General features: G+C 37.4%; 1 protein-coding gene across 6 annotated transcripts in view; it reads left to right on the forward strand.

Moving 5' to 3' along the window:
• Nucleotides 1–17,038: 17,038 nt before the first annotated feature.
• Nucleotides 17,039–25,871, forward strand: part of SENP6 (SUMO specific peptidase 6) — a 79,247-nt gene continuing 70,414 nt past the window's right edge. For 5 of the 6 annotated variants that reach the window (XM_062608234.1, XM_062608229.1, XM_062608233.1 and 2 more), the window contains exon 1: nt 17,039–17,569. In XM_062608234.1, coding sequence (XP_062464218.1) covers nt 17,518–17,569 — 52 coding nt within the window. In that variant the 5' untranslated portion in view covers nt 17,039–17,517. The remainder of the gene's footprint in view (nt 17,570–25,871) is intronic. The other variant, XM_062608232.1, reaches the window with a different exon arrangement.

A 25,871-nucleotide genomic window follows, 5' to 3' on the forward strand; every position in this document is an offset into this window, starting at 1 on the left:
AAAATTCATTTATATATACATATGAAAATATATAATCAATTAAAATATTTTGTATTTGAGTTTGGCATCAAAATTTTTAATTTTTAACATTTATTTAACTTTTAACATTAATTTAAACATCAAATATTTCAGTCAAATGCCATTTCCTTCGACAGAGCTTTTATCATGATACATACATATATATTTATACACAAATATATGTACACATATATATAGTATGGAAAATTACTAGATAGAATCTCTTTCCTATAGTTTTCTCATTCTTTAGACATCTGAGATGAAATTTTCTGTAGCACAGAATCACTGAATGGTTTGGGTTGGAAAGGACCTTAAAGATCATCTTGTTCCAAACCCCATTGCCCTAGGACAAGGCAGAGACACCTCTCACTGCACAGGCTGCTCAAAGCCCTATCCAATATGTGATTCATGTTCAGGCTCAGTTTATTTTAATTTGGTTTGAGACATTTTATTTCAGCAAAAATTTCTTGCCATCTCCTAGTGAAGATTTATTGCAACTCTGCTAAAACTAAGATGTTAGTTTCAGTTTTTTCATGTGTCTTGTCTTACATAAGAGGCCTGATAGTTCTAAAGGTGGGTTGCTTTTACAGATGCTTCAACTGGGTGGACTGCTGAGTTATGCTTGTAGCAAATAAACAAGGAGGGACGCAGTTTCAGGTAAAAATATACTGTTTGAAGAATAAAGGAGAAAAAATGATTGCTTTTTAGGAAAGGGGTGTATTGATGAAACTAAATTTCTACTGGTTTAATTTGCCTTCATAATTTTTTTAATTTTTTTTTTTTTAAGGAGTACTACAGAATGTTATCACATGATTACCAGAATCTGTGAAAGAGTTAGAAATCAAATCTGTCTCATTTGCATTTATAAGCTACAGAAGTTACAAAAGTGACAATAGCTAACCATTTACAGTGGCTGACTGAACAACATGTGAGTTGTGAGATAAGTAAATGCAAAATCCACTGTTATATTTAAATTTATTTCTTGCATTAAAAAGTTACAATCCCCTAGAACAAATGCTCATTCTGTGATTGAAACAGTCAAATAAAAACCTCATTATTGAATATTGATAAGAAACTCAAACTGCAGGCATCAGTGTATTTCAAAATTTCTCAAATGATAAGTCTGCACGTGTCTTCTCACGCAGATTGCTACTGCTGACGGCTGGGAAAAAAAACACTATAAACTTCAACAGTACTAATCTGCCCCCTTGTGACAGACTAAGAAAAAATGTTACATCAATAAAATCTGGAGTCCTTACACTAAAAAATGAATTGATAGTTCAGTAAGTGAAACGTAAATCAAAGGGCTGCCTGTATGACAGCTTCTTGATACTGTTGGGAGAATACAGCATCACTAAATGCAGTCCTCTAGAAGTCCACTACAATGCATTAACTAAATGCCAGTCATGGAAGAGGTCTGTTTTAAAATACTGCTATACCTCTTGATGTCTTCTACCAATTTGGACTACTTTTACCCCAACATTGTGATTCCTTGTCTCGCCTTGTGTTCATTGATATGGCAGGGTACTTTACAATATTTGTAAATTCCTCTGAAGAGTGAAATGCTCATACTTTCATAGTTAGTTTAGCCTAATTTTTAAGATTTTAAGATTAAGACTGTCAAGACAGGGGTTCTTTATTGTTTTGTAAACAACAGGTATGTTAATGGCACACAGTCTGGTCAAGACTAGCTTCATAAAGATGAAATATTTTCAACTGCAATCCATCTGACTAAAAGTATAGTTTTAAAAGTATGATTTGAAAAAGTGACAAAATAATTTTAAAGGATACCTGCTCTTTTATTATCACACATATGTAGTTTACAAAGCCAAGACTGCCTAACTATTGACATTTAGAGGTTCTGTTCTTCAACTCACTAATTAGAACACTCCTTCAAAAACTTAAAAAGAGTAATTATTCAGTTTCAACTTCATAAGAGAATGAAAATCAACATAATTCTTTAATTTACTTTGTAAATGACTTGTGGAAGGACAGTGTTACACTTTACTTTGAAGCATGGACAAGAGGTCTATAAATTCCTATGCTTGCTTAACACCAGTATTTATATTCATCAAAAATTGCCATAACAACCTAATTATATGAGATGAAAAAGTTGTGAAGAAATTTTCATTCCAGAAATGACAGAAGAGAGAAGTCCTAACTAAACTGATTAAAGGTGCTGCTTGCACAAGTAAAATGACATCTGTGTGAGACAGGATAAAAAAGAATTTTCTCTAAAGTTCCCTGTTCCAAGGAGGTAACACAACAGTTAAGGGAAAAGTGTCATATAGCTGTTTCCACATTAAGTGATGAAGCTAAGAAAAAGTGAGAATAATACTGTGGATGCAATGATTACAGATGCAGACTGCACAAGGTGAAACTGTTGCTTGAATTTCCTGAAGAGATTAACACATAATTTTAGTAAAGGAGATCTTACTGGAGAATCTCAGTCTTACCTACACCCCAATGACTGTACATCATTTCTTTGTTCAGGATAGAACATCCTCTGATGTTAACTACTCTGACTGCAAGTTTAAAAATAGTTCTTGCTAGTTATGTGTCATTTACACCAGTGCAACACTGAATTTTGGTTCTTTCTGTTTAGAAGACTGGGTAATCTTTAGAGGTGTCTACTCAATCAGGTCACACAGAGGAAAGAAGCTATAATTCACCAGTTCCAAGACATCATTAGATCTTTTTTATTTTACTTATGTGCAACAATCTTCTCTGTGATTATTACATAATCATAATCATAATCAGATGACAAGCAGACTACACAGCTATGAAAAAGCAGATGGAAGGGTTATAACACTTCTGCAGCTCTGTCTACTCAGTTACTTCTGACAGGCCCCAGATCACCCTGCCTATGTTCTGTGCTGATCAAGAGATGCGTGAATGTGGTAAATGTCACACAATGCCAGAGCTAACAAGCTTGCTATGTGGCATGGTTAATTAGGCAGGGCCAGGCACAGAGTGCACGCACCCTTGGCTGGCTCAGAACGCTTGCAGTGTGAGGTTGCATTCAGCACCAGCACAGAAAGACTGTGTCTACTCACAGCACAACATGTAGGGACATTCTGAACATAAACTGGGATCCAGAAGCATTAAAGAAGACAAGAAAAATCAGAAAGAAATAAAAAAAAATAATCTTGAGACACATGGACATGGCATTGAAATGTAACATTATCCAGTACTTTCCTCTTTAAGCGTAGGGATGTATGTGTGATTCTGGAACTCATATAGCTAGTATGTACAAGAAAAATCAGAAAGAAATAAAAAATCTTGGGATGCATGGACAGGGCATTGAAATGTAACATTATCCAGTACTTTCCTCTTTAAGAGTAGCGATGTATGTGTGATTGTGGAACTCAAATAGCTAGCATGTACTTTCTGGTAAGTCTCTCAAGATACAATTCATCAAATCAAAAGGGACTTCTATACTATAGAAATCTACGTCTAAGCTAGACATCTAGATACCCTTTATAGTTACTGGGAAGAAACAGCATATTTGAGAGAGCAATTCACCTCATTCTAATGTAGATATTTAAAAATATCTCAAATGAGTCATACCTTAAAAATGCCTATTTCTCTCCATTAAACATAAGAGAATGCCAGACCTCTATCTCAGATGGAGACTATAGTTCTACATTCATCTAAAGACAAGAAAGATGAATCCCACTGTCTGCGTCTATGTACCTTTAAATAAGGATAACTGTTTCTTAACTCATTAGGAGAATTGTAAGGCATTAGAAACAGTGAATAGTTCAAACATTAACTTTTCATGGGCCTGTAACAGAAATTTATTTTTGTAACAGCATTTATAAAAGAATTCTTACATTTGAGGTTAGGTTATTTGAGATTATATATACGTGAGATATTTTTGTTCATAATAATACCTGCTTCATCCACATGTTTTAAATAATCAGTCAGCATTATCTGTATTATGTAGCTGTTTCCTAAAGCACAAGCTAAGACCAAGGGCTAATTTTCTGATTTCATATTTAATTGCTCAAGGAAATTGACAAATTCTCCAAAACATTCACCAGCTGATCCTGCTGATGGACTTAAAAGCTTGATTTGGAGCAATTTGTTCCCCCTCATGTAGCCTCATCCTCAGTATCTTTCTCCTCTCAGCTTGAGCTCTACTATTTTCAGCACTTCAGATTCCTTGCTTCCATAATTGAAAAGGCTGCTATTCAACAGCTTCTGTCTAAAACCTGAATGAATTACCTTTATCAACTTCTTTCAAGATCTTGTGTAAGTGATCAGTTGAAAATTGAACAAGAGTAAAAATGGGTTTTCCTCTCTCCACCTGACTGCTGGTTAACTTTGTTAATGGTGCATCAAAACAAAAGAGTAGTAGTCTGTTAATTTATCGCATGCAGCCAGGTTAGTGCACCTTGTAGCACTGCTACCTCATTGCTAGTCTTTGTTGTTTGGATCTATAAGAAAACAAGTTATGATATTGCTGTAAATACAATAGCAATTATTAAACCAGAAGTTCCAATTAAGAATTAGGCATGTCAAAGACAATCAGTAGATAGCAGATCTCTAGCAAACTAACCCTATCTCTGCTGCAGAGAGATGTTCACAAATTTTTACCTCTGAAATACAAGTTTACAGTTTGTGAGCTCATTTAAGTTTTCTAACTTAAGGCAGTAGTGGTGGTTATTTCTTAAACCAGAGAGAGACCTATATCAGAATGCCATTACACTGTTTCAAAATGGTTCTCTGGTTTCTTACATGTTGACACTTCCCATGGCATTATGTCTCGCAAACATCTTGCAGATGATACATGTGAAGTGTAAAAGCATCAAGAAAACCTTCATGACCCAAGAAAGGCAAATGTTGATGATAAAACTAACTTTATCTCTTTGTGCTTACCCTTGGTGGCAGACTGTTCTTACATATACACATAGATTATGGGTAATTCAACATACAGTTTAGTACAGTTTTTGCTTATGGGTTACTACTGTTTTATAGAAATTGAATTATTACATTTATTAGTTGCAGTGCTGGTATCATATATATATATCTCAACCTCAGTGTTGCAAGACTAATATATTTATATTAACCTAAGTGTTACGACCAGTATACTTACAAATATGGTACATGGTGAATAATGCAGATGTTTATGAAGGTTATAACAAACAGCTGGAGCAAAACAGCACCAGTTTGACCCACTGCATGAAAAAAAAAAAAAAAAAAATAAAAGAAAAGGCTTGTGACTTTTCCAGTTGAAAATAATGCTTATGTTCACTGGAACTGTAATCGGTAACGCAGTGGGTGTATTTAAGTGTAGCTGCTCATTACATAGACACAAATGCGTCAGAAACCCTTCTTTGGGGGACGGCTCCACTAGCCGCATTTACTTCATGAGGCGAGGCTATGCCTTGCAGGAGTTGGGCCGGGCCGGGCCCTGCCCTGCCCTGCCCTGCCGCTGAGGCCACGGTTGGTGGCAGCAGTTGGAGCGACCGTTGGGCGGATCCCGGCAACTGCGAGGGCGGCTACAGACGTTCCTTTGGGCTCCGGCAGAGGGAGCTGCCCCAGGGAACCTCCACTGGAGACTGCCGCGACAGGTGAATTTGGCTCTGTACCAGAAACTGTTTCGGTTTTTCCCGCACGTCAAAGCTTTCCCGTCCTCTCCGACACGTGGGCCCTTCCCTTGGCAACGTAGGAAAGATGTTTTGCTGCCCTGTTTCAAAATCCGCTTCCTCCAGGCAGTCGCTACAGGCCCGTAAGTAACCATGTGTGAACAAGTTTTTTAAAAATAACCAATTTAAAACCTGGTGAGAAAACAACACTTTTGCCAGTGGACCCTCAGGGCTACCAAGATTCTTGTCTCAGGATAGTTACTCCAAGTGTATGGCATTCCTCACATGCTGGCCAGTGTTGGTGGTTGGATGCTGCTCTCCTAATGAGTGAGAAGCTGAAGTAACTTCTGTCTTAAAAGAAGAAATAATAATGCTGTTGTCTCTGAACTTTGTAACATAGGTTAAAGGTATATTGACCCACTAGAGAGCTGTGAACTGTATCAACTAAGGACAAATTGGTAAGGAGGTCAAATATTCTTGTTGCTACTGCTTGTACTTAAGAGAATTTGCAAGGCCCTACTTCCCTGGGCATAACAGGATTTAAACTTAAAGAGTTCCCCTATTCATAGCATCAGAAACCATTTAGCTCTGACATACAAGCCTTGACATCTAACAGCAGTCACACACTCTTATTCTTCAAACTCTCAAGCTTTTTTCCCCATTATGTTTCTATTTGTTGTTTACATATTTTCAGCTATTTCCCCACTTTGCCTCCATGAACTGTATCTAGATGAAAGTTTTTCATTTAGAGCGTTCAGACCTCTAGGGTCTCATGCATTTGCTTTTTGTTTGGGTGAAAAAAAAAATAAACCTTAACTTTCTCTATCTTAAATGAAGGTTTACAATTAAATGTGCTAGTTCCAACAAAGTTTAATCCAGCACAGCACAATACAATTACTGCCCTGTAATATCCCTGTGAGAAAGATGATAATAGTTGAATCGTTCCTCATTATTATTTCTCTGGGGAGCTGTTCAATATTTCAGAGTGCTACCCACTTTCATTTGGATACATTGCCTCATTGTTCTCTATATATTATTATGGGAAAGCAGATACTTCGGGAATCTGCCAGTCATCTAATTGATGAGTGTCAGATTTCTTTAGAGCTAGCAGTGGTTGAATACCAGCAGGATCTACTTGCTTAGCTTCTAACAACTGTCAGAACATTCACCAGGTATTCTCTGTAGGTCATTATTACAAATATACTGAATATGGAAAACGTATTCTGCAGCCCAGCTGAGGAAGTGGATGGCATGTCCTTTTTGTCAGGAGTACTTCTTTGTGTTATTCCTTGGTTTTCTTCATTGTATTAGTCTTGTTTTAAAATCCTTTCCAAATTAACTGGTTGACATCTGGTTTGCCAGAGTTTTGTATCAGTGTCAATGCAAAACACTTTCAATTCCAAACATACATTTCAAGGGTATGGATATATTACCAGGGATCTCAACTTTTGTCACCTTGATCTAGATCCAACAAAAACTTATGGTTTAATTACTTTTGAGCTGCAGTGCCTAACCCAGCATCCAGAAGTAGAAATCAAAACTCATGAGTTGGGTGCTGAGGTACCTTATCCAATGTCTGTAAAAATATATCTCCAGGTTCTCTGAGACAGTCCTCTATGAAAAATGTCACAGCTGAAGAATGTAAAATGCTGAACCAATGTTAACTCATTCTGCTGGTTTAAATACACACAAAAAATGAAGTTCTTCCAGCATTCTTTATGTATAAGTTAAGTAATATTGTCTGCATCATTTTAATATTTGGTCAAATAAGGTATAATTTGTCTTTCTGCAGTCAGTGTAAACCCAGACGAATCACAGTGCTGTTCTATACCTACTCAAAAGAGGTGGTCTGTGTTGTCCTATCTAACCCAGGCCACATCAGTATTGCAAAGTGAAGGTGAAGTCATGTACTTAAACATTGATCGGACATCATTGTAGTCTGGGGAGATTCCTGTGTCTAACCCATAAGGCACATAAAGTACTCAGAATTGTCTGAAAATCTAATTCTTTTTTCTCAGACAATGCAGCTTGGATTTATCCTACTTTAAGCATTAAACTGGGCTAGGAAGGAATCTTGACTGGTTTCTCCCGACCTACCACATATTCAGTAGAGTAAGATAGGCAAAAGGGAAAACACATCTCCGGAGAACTAAATCTTGCTCTGGAGATGCTCTTCTGCCTTCCTAAATTGTACAGAAATTATAAGGTACATATAACTTCTCCATTTACTTAAGTGCTTACAGTTAAATGGGATGATTTCAGGCCCCAAGTCTGACAAAAGCCTTCCTCTTTTGAGTTTCCATATGCTTTTACATAGCTCCCTACTCTGGAAAATAATCACTTAAAATTGAAGAGTCTTCTGGTATTACTTTTAAGAAGTACTAACAATTTTCCTCCCATAATTATTTAGCCTTTATATTTTGTATATATACAAGGAAACAGATAATTGGGAAACTAAAAACATGCCAAAAATTCACTTGCAGGATGTTAATGATGTTATAACATCATGTTGAAGCTTACATGAAAATTTCTTCTAGTATTCATACATGTACAGTACCTCTGCAAGCCACACTGATGCAATTTCCTTTGAAACACGTACAAAATTTTGTTAAGTCCTTGTGTAGTTAAATCACCTATTAAACTGATGTTCTATTTATGGAATAATACAGCATGTTCTATAGCAATATGTGGTCATGTAAAAAACAGGACCTATCGCACAGACACAGGAGGAGACAGAGTAAGGTTGCTATGGGAACCTTAGCTCTAAATGGTCTGGCTTTTGTTGGGCTTAAAATCTCAAACATTGTGTTGCATTAATTATATTTTTCTTGAGGTTCTTGCACTAATGTTGGATTGTTATTTCAGTCTTACATGTATGTATGCAACATTTTTAAAACGTGCTAGCTAATACAAGAAAAGAAGAATGCTGTTTATCACCACACTGAATTACGGTACTAGAAGAAAATAGACTCGAGAAATAGGGATAAGATTTTCTTTCTATTCATCTAGCTAAATTTCAGCTATCTATCTGTATCCTCACTTACTGAATATGGATCATGTAACCTAACTAATATAGTAAAAGCAGCAGTGGGAGGGAACCAAAACAAAAGGCAGGAATGGGGTGGCAACTGTGGAAGAAAAGGGTTGCAGAATCTCTGTTGGAAGCACGTGATGGATTTTGTTACTGAAAGAGTAGGAGGAAAGAAACTGAAAACAGAAACTGAATAAAAGGAAAGCGCCAGAGAGAAAGAGGGGAAGAACTTGAACACTGACAGACAAGAAGCTGAAGGACTGCATTTAGTGCAGGAGTCACAAGGAGAAGTGAGACAGTATTGGATAGAGACTGAAAACAAGGTTGAGTGTGTCTGGGGTGGAAGAGAAGATGGTAGCTGCTGTGTTGCTATTAAATAAGCTGATGAGGACAGTAGCAGAACTCAAAATACCTCAAAACTATGAAAACATTGTAAATCAGAAACCACAAAAACACTTTAATACAGTTTAATATAAATAGCATATATATTGCTTGAAGGCATCCTTGAATTTTCTGCTGTATGAAAGGATCAAAGTTTCAAGCAGTAATAAAGGAAACCTTCTACAGCACTGAATTTCTTCCCAATATATTTCAAGTGTAATGCTGATGATTTCAATGGCAATTGGAAAACTACTGATGAGTAATGAATAAGATTTAGTTTTCCTTCCCTGAAATTATGCAATATATTCTTAAGAAGATTCTATTTCACTTGCTGAATTTTTCCATAGAATGATTACAATCTTTATTCATCCTTGTGGGTGGTACAGAGTCTGGAATTTTTATGATGAAAACTGATACAGCACTTCAAAACTTTTCTATGCTGAAAATCAATACATTTAGCTTCAATACTACAAGGAAGCAAACAGGCCAGACATTAATAATAGGTCAGCTCCACTTCAAATGTCCTCATATGGTAACCGTAATTTAAACAGGCTGCTAAAATTTCACATCGTTTAGCAACCTTAGTCAAAGTACATATATCTTCAAACTGACAGAGAACTGATCAGTTTTCATGGCTTCTATCTTTGTTTTGTTTAAAATTAAATAAAACGGTGCTTGTGATCTAAGTACCTTTTAGAGAAATTTACAGAATTTGATATATTAAAGCAAGCAAATTTAATCACAAATTACAGAGTTTTCTGAAAAGAAGAAATGGAGATTAATGTCTTCATAATATTAAAAGGAAGAGTATCTTTTTTCTGAGCACTAGTCTGAGTAATATGCTTACATATGTTCACAATATGCTTAAAAATTCCTGTAGACCTCATGCTCCCAGAAAAGACAAGTAACTACCAAAGTGACTCTCAAGAATTTTTCACAGAAAAAGGAGTAAAGCATTAAAACCAGTCTAACCCACTCCTGTAAAAATCTGCAGGCCAATCATACCCTGGTTATGCTCAGAGCAGTTAACATCTCCTTAGCTTTTGACAAAATCAACAGCAATGCTACAGACATTTTTATGTGACATGAGTGTGTTATTATAGGGGCTGTAATGATTTCTGACAGGACTTGGAGTGGTAGCAGCTATTCCCTGACCCCATTGTCTCCTGGCCTCTTGGCCTCCTTCTTTTAACAGCTACATGTGAATGCTTGAAAGAGACTATGACCTGATGGTACCCATTAGGAATAATACACCAATGACAACCAGATTAATCTCATTTTTTATACATGCAGCTAACGATAAGGATTATATATGCCTGGAATGAATCAAAGAGAGAATACGTAACACCGTCATTTATCAAAGAGCATAAAGACTTAGAGAATCTTTAAAGTTACAACACATGCTTATGATAGGCCACTTTATAAACTGGGACAGCTTGTTAACAAATCCTGCAGAACTCACAAATCACTATGAGTTAAAACATCCCCTCCCACTGAGATGTCCTTATATAGTATAATACAAGACAACTCTCATTTCTTTAGCCTCCTCTCTCTCAGGGCTCTTACTGCTTATCCCGAAGTTTTCTACAGACTATCAGGGCTGAGGCTCTACTCCATGAGTATTTCTTACCTCTTATTTCATAGGAATCTTACTAATCATAGTTTGGCTATCCACACAATTCTGAAGAAAACTTCATCTTGCTTTGAGCCTTCTAAATACACATGCCACCATTTGACAATTATTGTATTTCATGTGGATTGGTGCTGTTAGGATACACCTCCATTAAAGAATGTAAGTGACATCTTCAAAAATAGCAGTGGACATCCACATCCTTCTAGCAGAGGAAACAGTATCTCAGAATGACATTCCTCATCTTGTAGAAAAGAGGAAAAAGACGGAGAAGAGCAAAGAACTTTGGACTTTTACACAGATATGAAAGTCTTCTTACACATCTTTGGGAATCATATTCCAGTCTTCTGACATTAAGGACAGGATTAGAGTTCACAGGGATCTGGATAAATGAAAATAAGTTATTTAAAACCAGCAAGATGGTATGCAATGAAGACAAGTAAAAAATCATACACTTCAGAAGGAGGAATCAACTGAACTAATCCAAAATGAGAGATAGCTCATGGCTAGGGAACAACAGTACAGAAAAGGACCTGCGATTAATGTAGGATTACAAAATGACCATGATCCAACTATGATTTTTTTGACAAATATTTTAGGATCTATTAAAGGGAACTGTAGTATGTCAGAAGCAGAAGAGAGTCATTTTGCTTTATTCAGCTTTGGAGAGACCTACATTAGTACTGCGTCCTGTTTTGAATATCCCACTTTAAAATACAGACAAGTTAAAGAGACTCCAGAGAGATTAAAAATAAGAAATGAAGGAAGACTGAAGGAACTGTAGAAAAGACAGAGAAACACATCAGCAATATCCCAGTATAGAAAAGTTACTCAAAAGTGCAAAGTGAACTCTAACTCAGGTAGAAGAAACTTATTTCTAGAGAAGATTATTTACGTTAATATGGAAAAACTCCCAGCTTTCTAATGCACTGTGGTGACTGAAGACCAACCTTAAAATGAGATTTTTAGATCATATGCCAATGACATTTTACATCTTTACAACTTACCTCTATGCAGAAGGACAAATGAAACGTGTCCTTCACATCTTTCAAAGCCTGTATTGGGTAGATTCTCTTCTCTGTAGTACGGTCATTCCTACATATGTTCCTACTGGTTCCACTTCACAGATGACACTGAGTACACCACTGTACTTAACAACTGAAGTACACAGACAGAAGCACATCTAGATCTTTAATCTCCTTTGTATATTGAGAAAGAGGTTTAGGAAGTTCTGATTAGAAGGGGAATTTTAAAGAAACAAACAATGCCTGTGCCAGCAGCATGAGCAGTTGGGGAGTAAGTCATGCACACTGTCTACAGGTAGGATGTAGTGATTTTTTGCCTCTGCTTTCATTATGATTATGCTAAAATCCCTTGTACATAAACCTGACCTTTCTTTGCTTTAGTGTGTATTTTTGCCTGTGTGCACATGGGTTAATATCTGCTGGTTTGCATGCCCTTGGTATAATTTATTTTTATAACCATGAGTGGATATATACAAAATTTTCCTACAGGAAACATGTAATAACTTTTGATAAAAGATTGCCTTAATTGCTCTGAAACCCAAGTATTCTTAAAGCTTTAGACAAATAGGTTATCTAATGAAGCAGACAGGCAGAGAAAAGGTGATCCTCCTCTAAGATGTATCACCTTTTAGAAACAATTTCAATTAGGTATTTTCCATTTATTTTATGTGTTTCTTTAAATTAGACAACTCTACCAACATAAAGATCTTGATTCTAATGATTATTACAAAGTATCTGTAAGGATGTCAGCTGCAAAACAGTTTCCTTTTCTAATGGTTTGAGACCATTATAAAGACCATCCTCAAGTTTTGCTATCTGGCAATTAAGAACATGAATTTCTTTCCATGTGATTGTGAGAGAGATTTCTGTGTAACTTCATACCAAAAAAGTTTCAATATCTATTAAATGTGTTAAAAATACTTTAGAAGTTGATTTAGGCATATTTTCCATTGATCTGAAAAGCATGAGATTAGAGACAGGGTCTGACCCTGTACATATATGCATAGTATGTTTTGTATGCTGGATGTTTTTGGATGCCTGACATGCCTTAAGCAACAGTCTGAGTCTTGCTGCGCTTTTATTTTTATTGCAGTAAAAATATCTGTTACTTTTTATTTTTCTGATTACACAGTCTTTGATTTTAGTTTTTCTTGCTGTAGAGGCATTCGTTATATTCTGTTAGCAGATGAAAGACTATTGTGATTATGCTATACTATTTATGTTGGCAAATACATTTTCTATTTTTCCTCCTTTAAATCAGTTGGAACTTCTGCTCTTATTACTGAAATTATGAAAAAAGCTATGCTGAAAGATAAACAACACTGTTGCCTAATCATAAAGCTTGGACTGCAATTGATAAATGTATTTCATCAGTCTGTATATAAAAATATATTTCCATTACAGAATCACCATAAAAATATTAAGAGAAAAAGAAAAGTTTATTTCAGATTACCATCAGTTACTTCAGGAAACTTACAGCAACTATTATAAAGTGCATCAAAATATCAGTGAAACAAAGCAACAGTTAAATTAAGTATCTTTTATACAGAAATTTTGAACATACACTGGGAAGTACATTCACAGAATCATGGATCTGATGTATTCTCTTAAGCCTTTTATGTCCTCCCCTTCTAACACTTACAAAACTATCAACAGTTTTGCTTTTCTTTAGTTAAAGATCAATTTTGCCCCAAAATGTGTAATAAATTACCCGATGTACATTACTAAGGAAAATTAAAAATATAAAAGATTGTCCAAGTTTTTTCAGATGGAATATTTTATATTTGATTTATAATTTTTCATTTCTTCTTTAGTATGATTCCATGCACATATTTTAAATTACTCTCTTTTATAGTTTTCCTTTTTCTTAGGATCATAATTATGCTTCTATTTAGGAGAGGTCACTGATGTAATGGTTCTGGGCTGCACACCAAAAAATGGTCAGGTGTAGCCCAGACCCTGCACAAAAAAATGTTTTATTTCCAAAAACAATATCTAATGCTGTGTTGTGGCTAACAATGCTAACACATCACCCTTTATATCAATAAATCTCATTTTGATACTTAATGAGTCATAAGTTTTTTAGCCCAACACAGTTGCTTGACCTCACTGCCCAACAAGAGGTTGCAGATTTAAAGCAAAATTGTTTCTCTTTGAATGGTTATAATGCAGTGAGACAGTGCAGCGAGGCAGTCACAGCAATGAATTTATTACAGTAGCAGGAAACCTAATAGGCTATTTGTTTATTATGGTTATTCTCCAACACCCAGTACTGCATTTTGAGGTAGGCTGACCAGATTTAAAAAGCAGGTCTCCTTCAAGGAAGGAATTAGGAAAAATTTTAGACAAAGTCGCAGTGATCTTAAGCAGTCTGTAGTTATCTGCTACCTACTTGGCAAGCTGTCTTTGATACCAAAACTTAATATAAAACTTTTCTACATCCTGATGTGTCCCTGTAAGTCCTAGCACATAAATGAATGGTACTTTTCCATTTGGGATGTTACCAAAGAATTAACTGTAGTATGTGAGCTACCTTGGGATAAAATAAGGTGCCCCTGGCCCGAAATTAAAACATTAGCTTTAATAGCAAGAAGGTGACATTGCAAGCACAAGAAATAAATTTGACTTGGCTTTAAAATGCACAGCAAAAAACAGGCATCAGGTCATCAGGACAGCAACAAAATTGGTTTTTGGTTTGGTTTTTTTTAACAAAGGACATACATAGATTGTGCATCATTAATGCATTCATGGGACAGTTCTAAGAACACCAGTGGGAAACAGTGAAAAATACTTAGTCCACAACCATTATTTTCTGAAAGGTGGGACTGTTAAAAGAACAGATTAATAGTCTATGGAATGGGTTCAGGGCTTGTAAATAACAAAAAAAAAGTCAAGATGCCTATAAATTCCCTTAAACGTAAACATATGCAATTTACATAGCAGTAAAAAAAAATATGTACACTACCACAGTTACAGAAATTGCAAAAGTGCAATCCCAATTTCATTTTATTGCTTTTGCAAGGAAACGGGAATTTCTATGGAGTAGCCACCCCCATTTTGTTGACAAACCTTAAAAAACCTAGAGGAAACAAGAAATAATTGGAAGGAATTGTAAATACAAAGAAAAAAAAATGTTTTTTTTTCCCCCATAATTTCAGTATTGAATAATCTAAGCCATAGTCATTAATAACAATTTTTTCATTCTGGGAAGAGAGGGAAAAAAAATAGATTTCTAAGGTGAAACAAAAAGACTTCATCATTGCCCAATGAATTAATTAGCTTTTCACTTTATGCAGTGCTGAGCCAACAGAGCTGTGCACATGCAAGCGTTTGTAAAATTCAGGATCTTAGACTATGTCCTGTGAACATAGTGGGACTAGTCAACTTGTAGTGGCTGCTAAAAGACAGGCAGTAATGATCTGATGCATTTCATCCCTGGGAACTTACTCTGTGAATACAATTAACAGTTTGGCTGAGAACAGGAAGAAAACTCAGTAAATTCTGTACGACTTCCCCCAACAGGAAGGGGGTATGCTGATTTTCTCTTTGTCATTGATGACTCAGATACTTCTTAAACATGAAGAAAATCCTCTCGTTCTAAGTTTAAGCCACTCTAAGGCTGAGAATACACTACTAATGAAAGCTTTATGAAAAACAGATGAACAAAAGATTTGACTACATGCTATTCTCTTGCATCCTTCAAGAGCTTCAAAATAAAGGAAAAATACTACTGCAGTCAGATGTAATTTTGGGGCAGCTCTTCTCCGTAGAAAAGTAGATGTTAGATTACCAATCAAAAAGTCTAAAATCAACCATGCATCTAGATAAATATTGGTAACTTCTTTACCTGCCATTTCTACTTTAGAAGGTATCATAATCTACACTGTGCCTCAGCTCACTAAAAATAAGCTATATTTGATGTCTTGACTTGGATCAACAAAAGCACACTACTGTGTATCAAACATTTATTCAAAAAACTCAATCATTTTTAAAAAAAAAACAGTGAATAACTGAGTAGACATGAAGCAGTCTGGTCTCAACTGTGCATAAGAACTTGGTTTTGTGAATTAATGCTGTAACCTCTGCAGTAAACCCTCCATCTAGACAATGTTCTTCTGAGACATAACAGGATACTTCTTGAAAATTAGATTCTAGATTTCCATTTTTCTGGGGGTTTTTGTTTGTGGGCTGGTTTATGTTGCTGTTAAGATTTTGTTGTTTAGGTTTTTTTTTTTTAATTTAGGTTTCTATTAAGCATTTCTGCCGAAGTCTTCTGGTTTCTGTATAATTAGCTTGCACCAATTTTACCTATTTTTGTCTTCTTTTAATTTTATTAAAATTAAATATTTTATTCAGAAGTCTTTTTTTTTCTAAGGAGATTCTGAAGATCAGGGCATGTTGGCCAGCACTGTTCCAGCTTTTGGAATTCTTTCTAATCACTCAGTTCTGGTGGTGTGAGGTAGCATTTGGGGAGCAGCCTGACATCTCATTGTATTTTCTTCCAGGCCAGTTCTGCATTCTTATCCGCTTCTGTGTACCTCTTGCTTGTGTAAAAACTGAGCATTCCTACTTACAGTATTTTTAAATACTCTGGCTTATGACTATGGTTGGTGTCAATACAGAAAATTCAGTTTTTAATTTCCATATGCATTAGGTACTTGAACTTACCTAATTTAGGACTTTAGCCTACAAACTTTCAAGTTCAAGCATCTTTGGGAGCTCATTTTTCAAGCATTAGTAATTTTTGGGAACTAACTACTTTAAATTAGACATAAAAATTCCCCAGTTCTACAGTAAAAATCGGGTCAGGAGAATTCCAGAGGAAGGAACCCATTCAAGAAAGGAGGATCTACTTTTCCCTACTTCAAGACTTCACAGTTTACCTCCCAGATTTTAAAGGAACGTATTTTTCATACTTTGGCTTCACAAGAAGTCTTTTTAAAATGTAAAACCTCACATGCTTTTAAATTCAAATACACCTGAGAGCATGACTTGCAATTTCTGTATAGTTGGCTTGGCAACGCTGTTCGTTTTGCAGAATCCAGTTTTGCATTTAAATACGCCTTGATTAGGCCACAGCTTTCATGATTTGTAAGAACTCGTTAAGACCTGCGTGGCCTCTAACCCAAGCGTGAGCACGGTGACAGGCGAGCGGGCTCCAGAGCTGCGCCATGGGCTTCCACGCTCCTGAAAGTCCATTCATTTTACTCAAACCGATCCACCTCCTCACCTCCCAAAAGCTGCCGCCTCCGAGCTGATCAAGGGGGGAGCGGGAGAGCCCGAGGCATTACAGGGCGCAGCCTTACTGCGGCCATTTTATCGTCTAGGGGCCGCCGGCGAAGCGCGGGTGCCGGGCCGGGCGAGCCGGGGGTCCCGGCAGGGGTGTGCCGGTGAGGTCCCGCCGCGCCGTTCATGGAGGAGAGTGGCGGCAGCTCGACGCGCACCATTCCCTTATCCTCCCCGTGTGCTCTGAGGTACCGCCGGCGGAGAGCCTGCCAGGCCCGCCTCCCCCGCCGGGCGCCATCAGCGGCTGCTGGGCCAGACCCAGCCGGCAACCGCTCGGGGGACTGCTGGTGGCGGGCTCGGTGAGGGAGGAGCGGGTGCGCTTCCTCTGCTTCCTCCTGCACGGGGCCCGGAAAGCAGCGCGGCCCGGGCCGCCGTGCGCGCGGACTCGGAGCGGGAGAGGGCCGGGCCTCGGAGGCGCCGCCGCCGCTGCGGGTCACCCAGCCTTCCGCAGTGGGGGTGGGCGGCGGAGCGCGCAGGCCGGGGGAAGGGCCAGGCCCCGCCGTCTCTCTGGGCGATGGAGTGAGTGAGGGAGCGAGGCTCGGCAGCAGGAAGATGGCCGGTGGCAGCAGTGGCGGCGGCTGCAGAGACAGCTTGTTTCTGGAAGGTGAGTATATGGCTGAGAAGGGGGGGAATGCGGCCCATGGGCTGCATTTCCCTTCTGGCAACCAGTAAGGGGCACAGTACAGACCGGGGAATGGGAGAGGCGTGCGTGTGTGCATCTGAGGGGTAGAGGGGGAGGAATGGGTCCCCTTCGGGGGACGACGACAATGAGAGGTGGCTTCGTAGTGGGGGAAGGGTGGGTGCCGTCAAGGGGTGGTTTGATTTGGTGAAAAGAGACCTACTTTTGAGGGAGGGGTTAGTGAGGGCGAGTCTATGCCTTATTCCTTTTCTTTTATTTCTACCGAGGCTTTGGAAGTGCAGTGGTTTCTTTGTAGGGGCAGAGGTCTGAGAGTAGCCTGAGCTTGGTGCAGCAGGGCCGGTTTTGCAGCGGGAGGGATCTTCTGTCGGTGGGCTGGTGGGCGGCCGAGCAAGGTTAGCTCTAGGTGAGGAGGGGAGGCCAGGATTGCTGTGCCGCCTCCCCGCTGCACTGCCTTGCCTTTAGCTTGGTCTCAGGCCCCGGCCTAGCCCGTACCCTTTCACCCTACCATATAATGAGGCTCGTGTGCTTCTAAAATACTATTTTAAATGTTTGGGACTGAGGTTAATTCTGGGAGGGGTATCATCCTTACATTTACGATACGAGGCTGATGATGAATCTGTCCATAGCAAGTGAAAGAAACCTTTAGCGTGTATAAAGCCTTGAGTAATTTTTTTGATGTATGGGTTAGGTGGTTGGTTTGTTTGTTTGCTTGTTTTTTGTCACTATAAAGCTATTAATTATAATGCAGAAAGTCTCCTGAAATTTGAATGCCTCTAACTGTTGAGACTTCAGTTTCACCAATAAGAAAAAAAATAAATCTGCTATTGTAATCTTACAACATTGCTATAAGCACATATCTTGATGGCATAGGCCAATAGTCTGTTAAATTCTGCTAAAGTACCATGATGATAACAAAGAAAAATACATGTTAATGAAATACATTATTCCTCATAAGCAGAGTTTTTCAAGTCGGGGATAAGTTTAGCATTGGAGATTTTGCAGTACCTTTATTACACAGAGCACACACCTCTTGCAGATTTTCTCCTGCTGCAGTATGTTGGGCTTTGTTTTTTATTACTAGATGTTCTGGAATAGAGGTACTGTATGAACAAAAATACTGCTTGTTGTTTTGAGTAATTAATCTGAAATTCTGATGTTTAGAAACTCTTTCTGCTTAATAATGGCTATTATGTTACTTCCCTATTACCTTTAAAGTGGTGAAATGCAGACACTGTTTTTTCCTGAACTCTCTCCACAGAATACAGTGAGCTTTGCTCAGACAACTAAAAGTGTCAAGGTGATGATGACTAGTCACTGTCTTCTTTTGTACACCTTGGCTATTTGCTGGTTGGACAGGTGGCTAAGAAAAGACAGATTTCATACACATCACCCACATGTTTTCTACGTAGGAGATGTCTTTCCAAGAGCAGGACCAATACAACACTGGGTAGTGTACCCATTAGAAGCTTTGATATTCCACGGCTGGTGAATTGAGTTATCAGCTGGTTTTGTGTTTCCTCAGTATTTGGGGGCATGTTAATTTTAGGACTGATGATGTGATAGCGTGTGAGTGCGCATGCATGTGTGAAGCAAAACTAATGTGGATGGTGACAAAAAAATTCTGAGGATGGCCTGAGTCCAAATGGGATGATAGTACTATACCAGATCTAGTAAGAGCTGGTAAACTTTGTACTGATTTGAAACAAAGGAAAAAGAAGGCTTTCTGATGTTGAGAGGGATGAGATGTGCTTATTAGGGATGTTGACTTTATAGGAAAATGTAAAGTCACAGAATATGTATATATTTATAGGGTTTTTTGGCAATCTGTAATCTGGAGCTGAGAGCACATTAGATGCACCTAACGATGGTAGAACCACCATTATCCAAAGGTGAGACAAGCGCAAGAGTGCCAGAATTGTGAAACAAGTGTAACGTGGACAAAAGCAGGGATAAAAGTGTATAGAGTAGGAAATATGGCAACTTCTACTGCAAGATGATGATTAATCCATGAACCTATAGTTACATCTATAAGTGGTCTGTGTATATTTCATTAATTCTGTTGAAGTCTATGTAAGCAACAATCAAAAATTGTTTACTTGATGTTTTTGGAAGTGTTATATTAAAGGCTGGTAAAGAGGAAGGGGGGGGACTCTTATGTCCATCCCTGGTGTTAAAGCATAAAACTGATTATGTGCCAAATAGATGTTAAATCCATCACTGATTAAACTCAGTCTAATGGAAACAGTGCTGTTGAAATATGTACCTATATGTGTATGTGTGTATACATATGTGTACACAGAAACTTCTGATCCTATCATGCTTATGCTGAGTATCAGTCAGACTTAAACATGCAGGTAAATTAAATAAATTGCTTTTAAGTGTGATGGTTGTTCAGAATTTTTTTTTTTGATTCCACATGTCTAGTAAGATGCTCATTTAGTGCAACAGACGTTACTATGAAGAAATGTGGCTGTCGTTCTGCTGTTAAAGTGCTTCCTTTTAATATTTTTATTATTTTCTTCTCCAGTAAAAATGAAACGGTCTTTCTGGAAGGGTGTTCCATGAGTGATTTATCTGTTGCCTTTCTGGTAATGCTGTTGTTGAATACAGTGATTCATACTGGTACATGTTTTTCTTTGTCCAGTTTTGCATATCTAATGTATCATCATTATTTATCTGTGTTGTATAGACTGTTCAATGGAAAATGTGAAAAAGATTCTTAGAACTATAATGTTTGACTTTTTTTTTTTTTCTTTTTTTTGAAGCTGCATTTGTTACCATTCTGGAGCACTGCTAGTAGTTGTTATGTTGTATACAGCGATATACATGGTCTGTGTGTTTACTTTTCATGAAATGTCAGGACTGTTAGACTTTAGAAGTGTGGAAAGTGCCTTATTTTTGTTATTTAAGCTAGTTTGCACATGGAATTAGTAAAACTGTTCTGAATTTACTTTCCTAAAGTAAGGTTTCTAAGTTATAGGCAAAATATGCAGAACTTCACAGTAACAAATAGCCCTGTGGCATGCAAATTCTTTCCTGACTTGGAGGAGTAGAAATTTAGTGATTCCCACTTGAAGGAATTCCTGTGTTTTTCAACTGATAGTCACACCTAAAATAAGAAAACAGTGACAGGCAAATCTTTTTGGATTTAAAATAGGGGGATATTTAGCATGTGGGAATGGAGACGACTCCTAATCATTCCCGCTGGAGAATAATTGTGAGAACTTGTGTTATATTCTGCCTCCTTGGATATTGCTGAGTTGCAATGAAGTTGTAATTTTCTCTTTTCCAGCCTTTCATTTAAAGCTTCCCCATGTTTGTGCAGTTGATAACAGGCAAACTTTAAAGTATTCCTATATGCATCTATTTTCCTGATGAAAGGAGGAACATTTTGTTCCTTCCTGCCCTTTTTTTTTTTTTTTTTTTCCTCTTCAGTCTCCTGGTGGTTACAGTAGTGATACTGAGAACCAGTACTGAATTTTCTTTCTGAGGATCTCTTTCCTAAGGAATGTTGCCAATCCCTACCTTCAGAGCTGCTGAGAGATTTCAGTTTAGTCATGACAGGAATTTGCTCAATTTTCATCCCATTTTCTTGGCTACAAGTTTCCTAATAACCGTAGAGAAAACTATGTGGACTTCCTATTAACAGCAGCAACAGAAACTTCACAGTTGTCTGTCAGAGGACTTTAGAAGACTTTGTTTTTCATTCAGCTCACATGTAAAGAATTGTCTTCACAAAGTAAGGGTTGTAGGGTTGTGTATTTTCTTAAAGGTAGCTGAGATTCTGGAGTGGTACAGAAACACGCAGAATTTATATCTTAGTGTATAGACACAGAGCTGCCATTTGAAGTCATCAGCCTTTCCTGCCTTTTTCTTCCTTCCCCTCCCCCTCTTTTGATCATATTGAGAAATCACTGACAGGAGTAATACAAGTTAGGAGGGCAGAGAGGAGTTTATATTCAGGTAGAACACTTGAGGATTTTCTGTCTTCTGTGACTCTTCATTTTTCTCTTAACAGTGAAATTTAATTATTAATTGTTGTAACTGTTCCTGAAGCAGTCTGCTGCTTTGTTTATGGCCTAGTGGAGATGAGTATTAGCTTGAAAATGAGGGGAAGGGATATTTCAGGTATCATTCACTTATTCTGTGCCTTTATCATAATCTAAACTCCTGCTCTATGATGTCGAATTATTCTTTGGTTTGTGTCAGTCCCGTAAATGTTGATGTGTTCTGTTCCTTTCGTCTTTTTTTTCTTTAGAGTATTTTTTGATCGCAGAGTGAGAAATTTGTGAATTTTCTATGTTTGCTTATGTCTCCCAGTCTCTGACCCATTCAGAATTTCTTTCCAACACTGCCTATGTGTCTTTTCAGACCTTTGTTCAGATGTCCTTTCCAATAGTTTTAAGACTAAGAAACCTTATTAACTTCAATGACAGATTATATTTTAGGACCAAAATCTACTTGCTGAGAACTATTTCTCAAAGTGAAACTATTTTCTTATTGTCTTACTTTTTATATGTGCCTGTCTGACTTTTGAGTAAGCCAGGCTACTTCTTAAGACATGTAGAAAAATGCTAAAAATTAACTTATCTGTTAATGCTCTAAAACACATGTTGTAATATGCTTGGTAGCACATTCTTAAATAATAGCCTGTGTCCAAGTCCTCTTCCGCATCATCACCTTTTTTTTAATTTCAAGATTTAGGATTCTAGGAGCCCAGGTTTGTCCTCATCTATCTCCATTCGAAAGCATCTGTGTGCACTATTCTGGTTTTCATTATGGAGGCATTTATTATTTGGTAGTTTTTCCTAAATAGCTACTACTGTAATATTTTTGCACGAAGCGGGACATAGAACCTTCAGGTGTAAGAGTAACTGTCTTGTATGGGATGCTTCATTGGTTATTTTCTGGCACTTGGATTTGGTAGTAAAACACTAGTCTTTCCTCAGAAAAAGTACAGAAATTCTCCTGAGGTTTGGGGGGGGGGGGGGGGAGAGAATGTTCCTAAAAGAGATCCTTACCCTCTTCTTTATGTAAGTAGAAATACAAAAGTAATAGTAATAACACAAGTAATTACAGCAATATGTGGCTTGATAGCAAGCATAAACCAGTATTTTGCAAATGTCTGTTTGCACAGATACTTTTATGATGATCCTATTTGGGTATTTTAGTCTTTTGCTTCTTGTTTTATGTACAAGGATAAAATGTGATAGACTATTTATTGTAATGGTTTCAACAACTTTGGCTTTTATTACTGTTGTTTTTGTAAGACTGCATGAATTGCAGTGCAGAGTCAGACTTTCTATGGAGTTTTAGTTGTGTCTCTTTGTGTAGAGAACTAAGGGGTTTCAAGGTGTGTTATGTTGTAGCAGGCCCTATGATGTGAGATTGATCACCAAACTCACCACTTTTAAATACTGCTTTATAAGAATATGAGGGGGTTTTAGGTCATATCGCATAATTTTGTCTCCTCTCTTCCCACTAATAGCTATTAAACCTTTTGTTTGCAGAGAAGTAGAGATCTCACAGGTAAACATCTAGGAATTTTGAGACGCTTACTTCCATAAAACAGGGAAGTCAAAATCAGGGTTCCTGAAGTAAAGGTTTCAGTGCTGCTTCAGTATGGCTTGGTTTGCTTCTAACATGTGAGTTCATAGAGTGACAGAGTAGTCTGGGATCAGGACAGCCAGAGCGCTAAGTACACAGGACAGTGTGTACCTTGCAGAAAGGAGTAGAAGAGTGTACAGAATAGCTGCAGGAGACTGAGAAAACAAGATAAACAAAAATGGAGCTGTTGTGGTGGGGGAGGTTGGAGAAATAAAGGCAACAAATTCTTTTTACAGGTTAACCAGCAAATGTAGTTTTTCTCTTAGCTTGGTTGTTCTGAACTAAAAGGAACTTCCATTTGGGGAAGTAATTTGGAAAGTTAATTTCTTTTGGCTCATGTTTTAGCACCTATTTGGTTTCAATTTAGAGGGTTTTTGAGGTTGAGATATTCTTACATAGGTTGAAATTTGTCTAATGCTCTGTACTTGATTACTTTGTGCTTACATTTAAGAAAACTAAGACACTAGTAAAAAGTTTACTATTCTTATTCACTGTATACGTAGAATTAAACCTGGTGGTAATTTGATCTTACACAGTTTTTTAAAGCATGCGTTATTAAACTTCCTTTTACGGTGTTCAGCAGCCTAGTGTGTATAATATTTTCAGGTGAAGTAAAATTTGGTGTCTTACGTTGGCCAAGTCAGTTGCATATGAATGTTGTGTTCGTAGTAGTAAATGGCACTTCCATAGTGGGTGCTCAGCAGCCTGTGTTGATGGATATCGTGACACAGAAATAATTACCTAGCAATCTTTATTGCCTTGATCCTTCACAAATATAAGATGAAAAAAAATGTTTTTCATTTTGCTGCTGAGGCCACAAAATTTCCTTTAGGAAATGTGGGAAAGATAACCAGTTGTTAAATAGTGGGTTAAAATCAAACAGTGTATTTTTAATAATTAAATCACTGCCTAATTCAGTGACACATATTTAGATTGGAAGCTTTCTTTGAGAACTGCTAACATGGTATAAGTAGAGCTTAGTAGTTTGTTAGTAGATAGGCGTATTTTTGAGATGTCTTTTGAGTACTTTCAACAGAATGTCATAAAAGTACTGAAAACTTATTTAATTTTCTTCTATGGTGTAGTCTACATGCACAGACCTGGGGATTGTGCCAAATGGAATTCAGTCTCTAAATTACAGTCTAGTATAAATCAGAATACAGAATGGCTAATGGTTATTTGGGTACTGTAGCTAACAGGGATGATTAAAAGTAAATAACTTGTGAGAAGATGTTTTATTTTGATTTATGGTTTAATGTCTGCTGTGAGTTAAGGAATTAGCATTTTGGCAATGCTGTTGTTTAAATAACTTTAAATAATCTGTAGAAGGAATTATGTTCTAATATATGAGGATAGTTGATTATTAAAAGGATTGTAGCAAATGCAAGAGTACTGATGTGTGGTTAGTGTACAGTAGCAATTTGCAGCATGGATAGCAAATTGGAAAATAAAGCTTTCAAAATAAACTGAAAAACAGTAAAATGATTAAGGTGTGATGCTATTGTCCTGTACAGGATAATAATAAATTGGGTGTGTGAATTCCCTAAAGCAGCCAACTGTGACATTGCTGCTTTTATCTCATCATGAAGCAACTCCATTTTGGATGCAAAGCTGAATGGCAACTATTTACTGTTTCTCTTTGCAAGACTTAAAATTATTAATTGTTTTGGGGATAGGGAATAACAGAACATCATTGACTGGTCAGAGCGAGCTACATATTGCAGCTGTGCTGGACTGAGGCTGCAGGTGGGGGAGAGATGCCTGCTTCTCTCCTCCCGATGCTCCCCCACCTTTCCCTCCTCCTCAAATTGCTGTCTTGTGGCATGTCTTGTACTGTCCTACCACCCCTGAGACCAGTTTATTGCCAGAGAGGTTGAAGTTGTGTACAGTTTTCTCATACTGGCTCTTTGCCAAACCTCTGTTGAATTTGCTCACTGAACCGTAAGTGGGAGAGGCTGGACAATGGCTTGTACTGAGGAGGGCGGACAGACTGCATGTGAAAAAAGGGTATTTCTACTTTCATCTCTCACTGGTGACTTGTTAAATCAGGTTAAGTTGTAATATGTAACTTAAACTTTAGGATAAATAATTTTGTGTAACAGCAGCTTTACTCTTCCCAGGGAAATGCAGTTATTTTAAATAACAGGTTAACTTCTGTGCAGAACAAGTTTTCAGGCTGGAGACAGGAGGGAATAAATTAAAAAGCTGTGGTTATTCCTGGGTTGGTCATCAGGCCTTCAAAAAGTTTTTGTTAATGGGTAAGCACTGCAAGCACTGCATGAGAGAAGGAAACATTTCTGAATGAGTGTCCCTGTAATTCCTATGAAAGAATAATTTGGAGCGAAAGCTGCTGACTTCGTGATATCTTTCTCTGACTGAATCTTCAGTGCTGGTAAATAAAGAACAGTTATGATCCAGAAACTGTACAAAGACTTCCTGAGTTTTGTTTGTTTTTAGACCATATAAGCTGGAGCAAAGTCTCCCTGTTGTTTGTTTGGAGCTTTTTATATTTTAATTTTTTTTTAAATAAGACTTGCCACAAGGCTGGTTTAGGAAAGATACATACCAGTAATATTTTGCTGGTGTAGTAAAACATAATACTACATGACACGATTAATATTATGTAATCTTTGAAGTATATGTGTGTAAGAAACCGCTG

The sequence above is a fragment of the Pezoporus occidentalis genome, unplaced genomic scaffold (assembly GCF_034315485.1).
Source record: "Pezoporus occidentalis ecotype Australia unplaced genomic scaffold, CSIRO_AGI_Poc_V1 ctg13, whole genome shotgun sequence".
In the NCBI taxonomy this organism is placed as follows: Eukaryota; Metazoa; Chordata; class Aves; order Psittaciformes; family Psittacidae; genus Pezoporus; species Pezoporus occidentalis.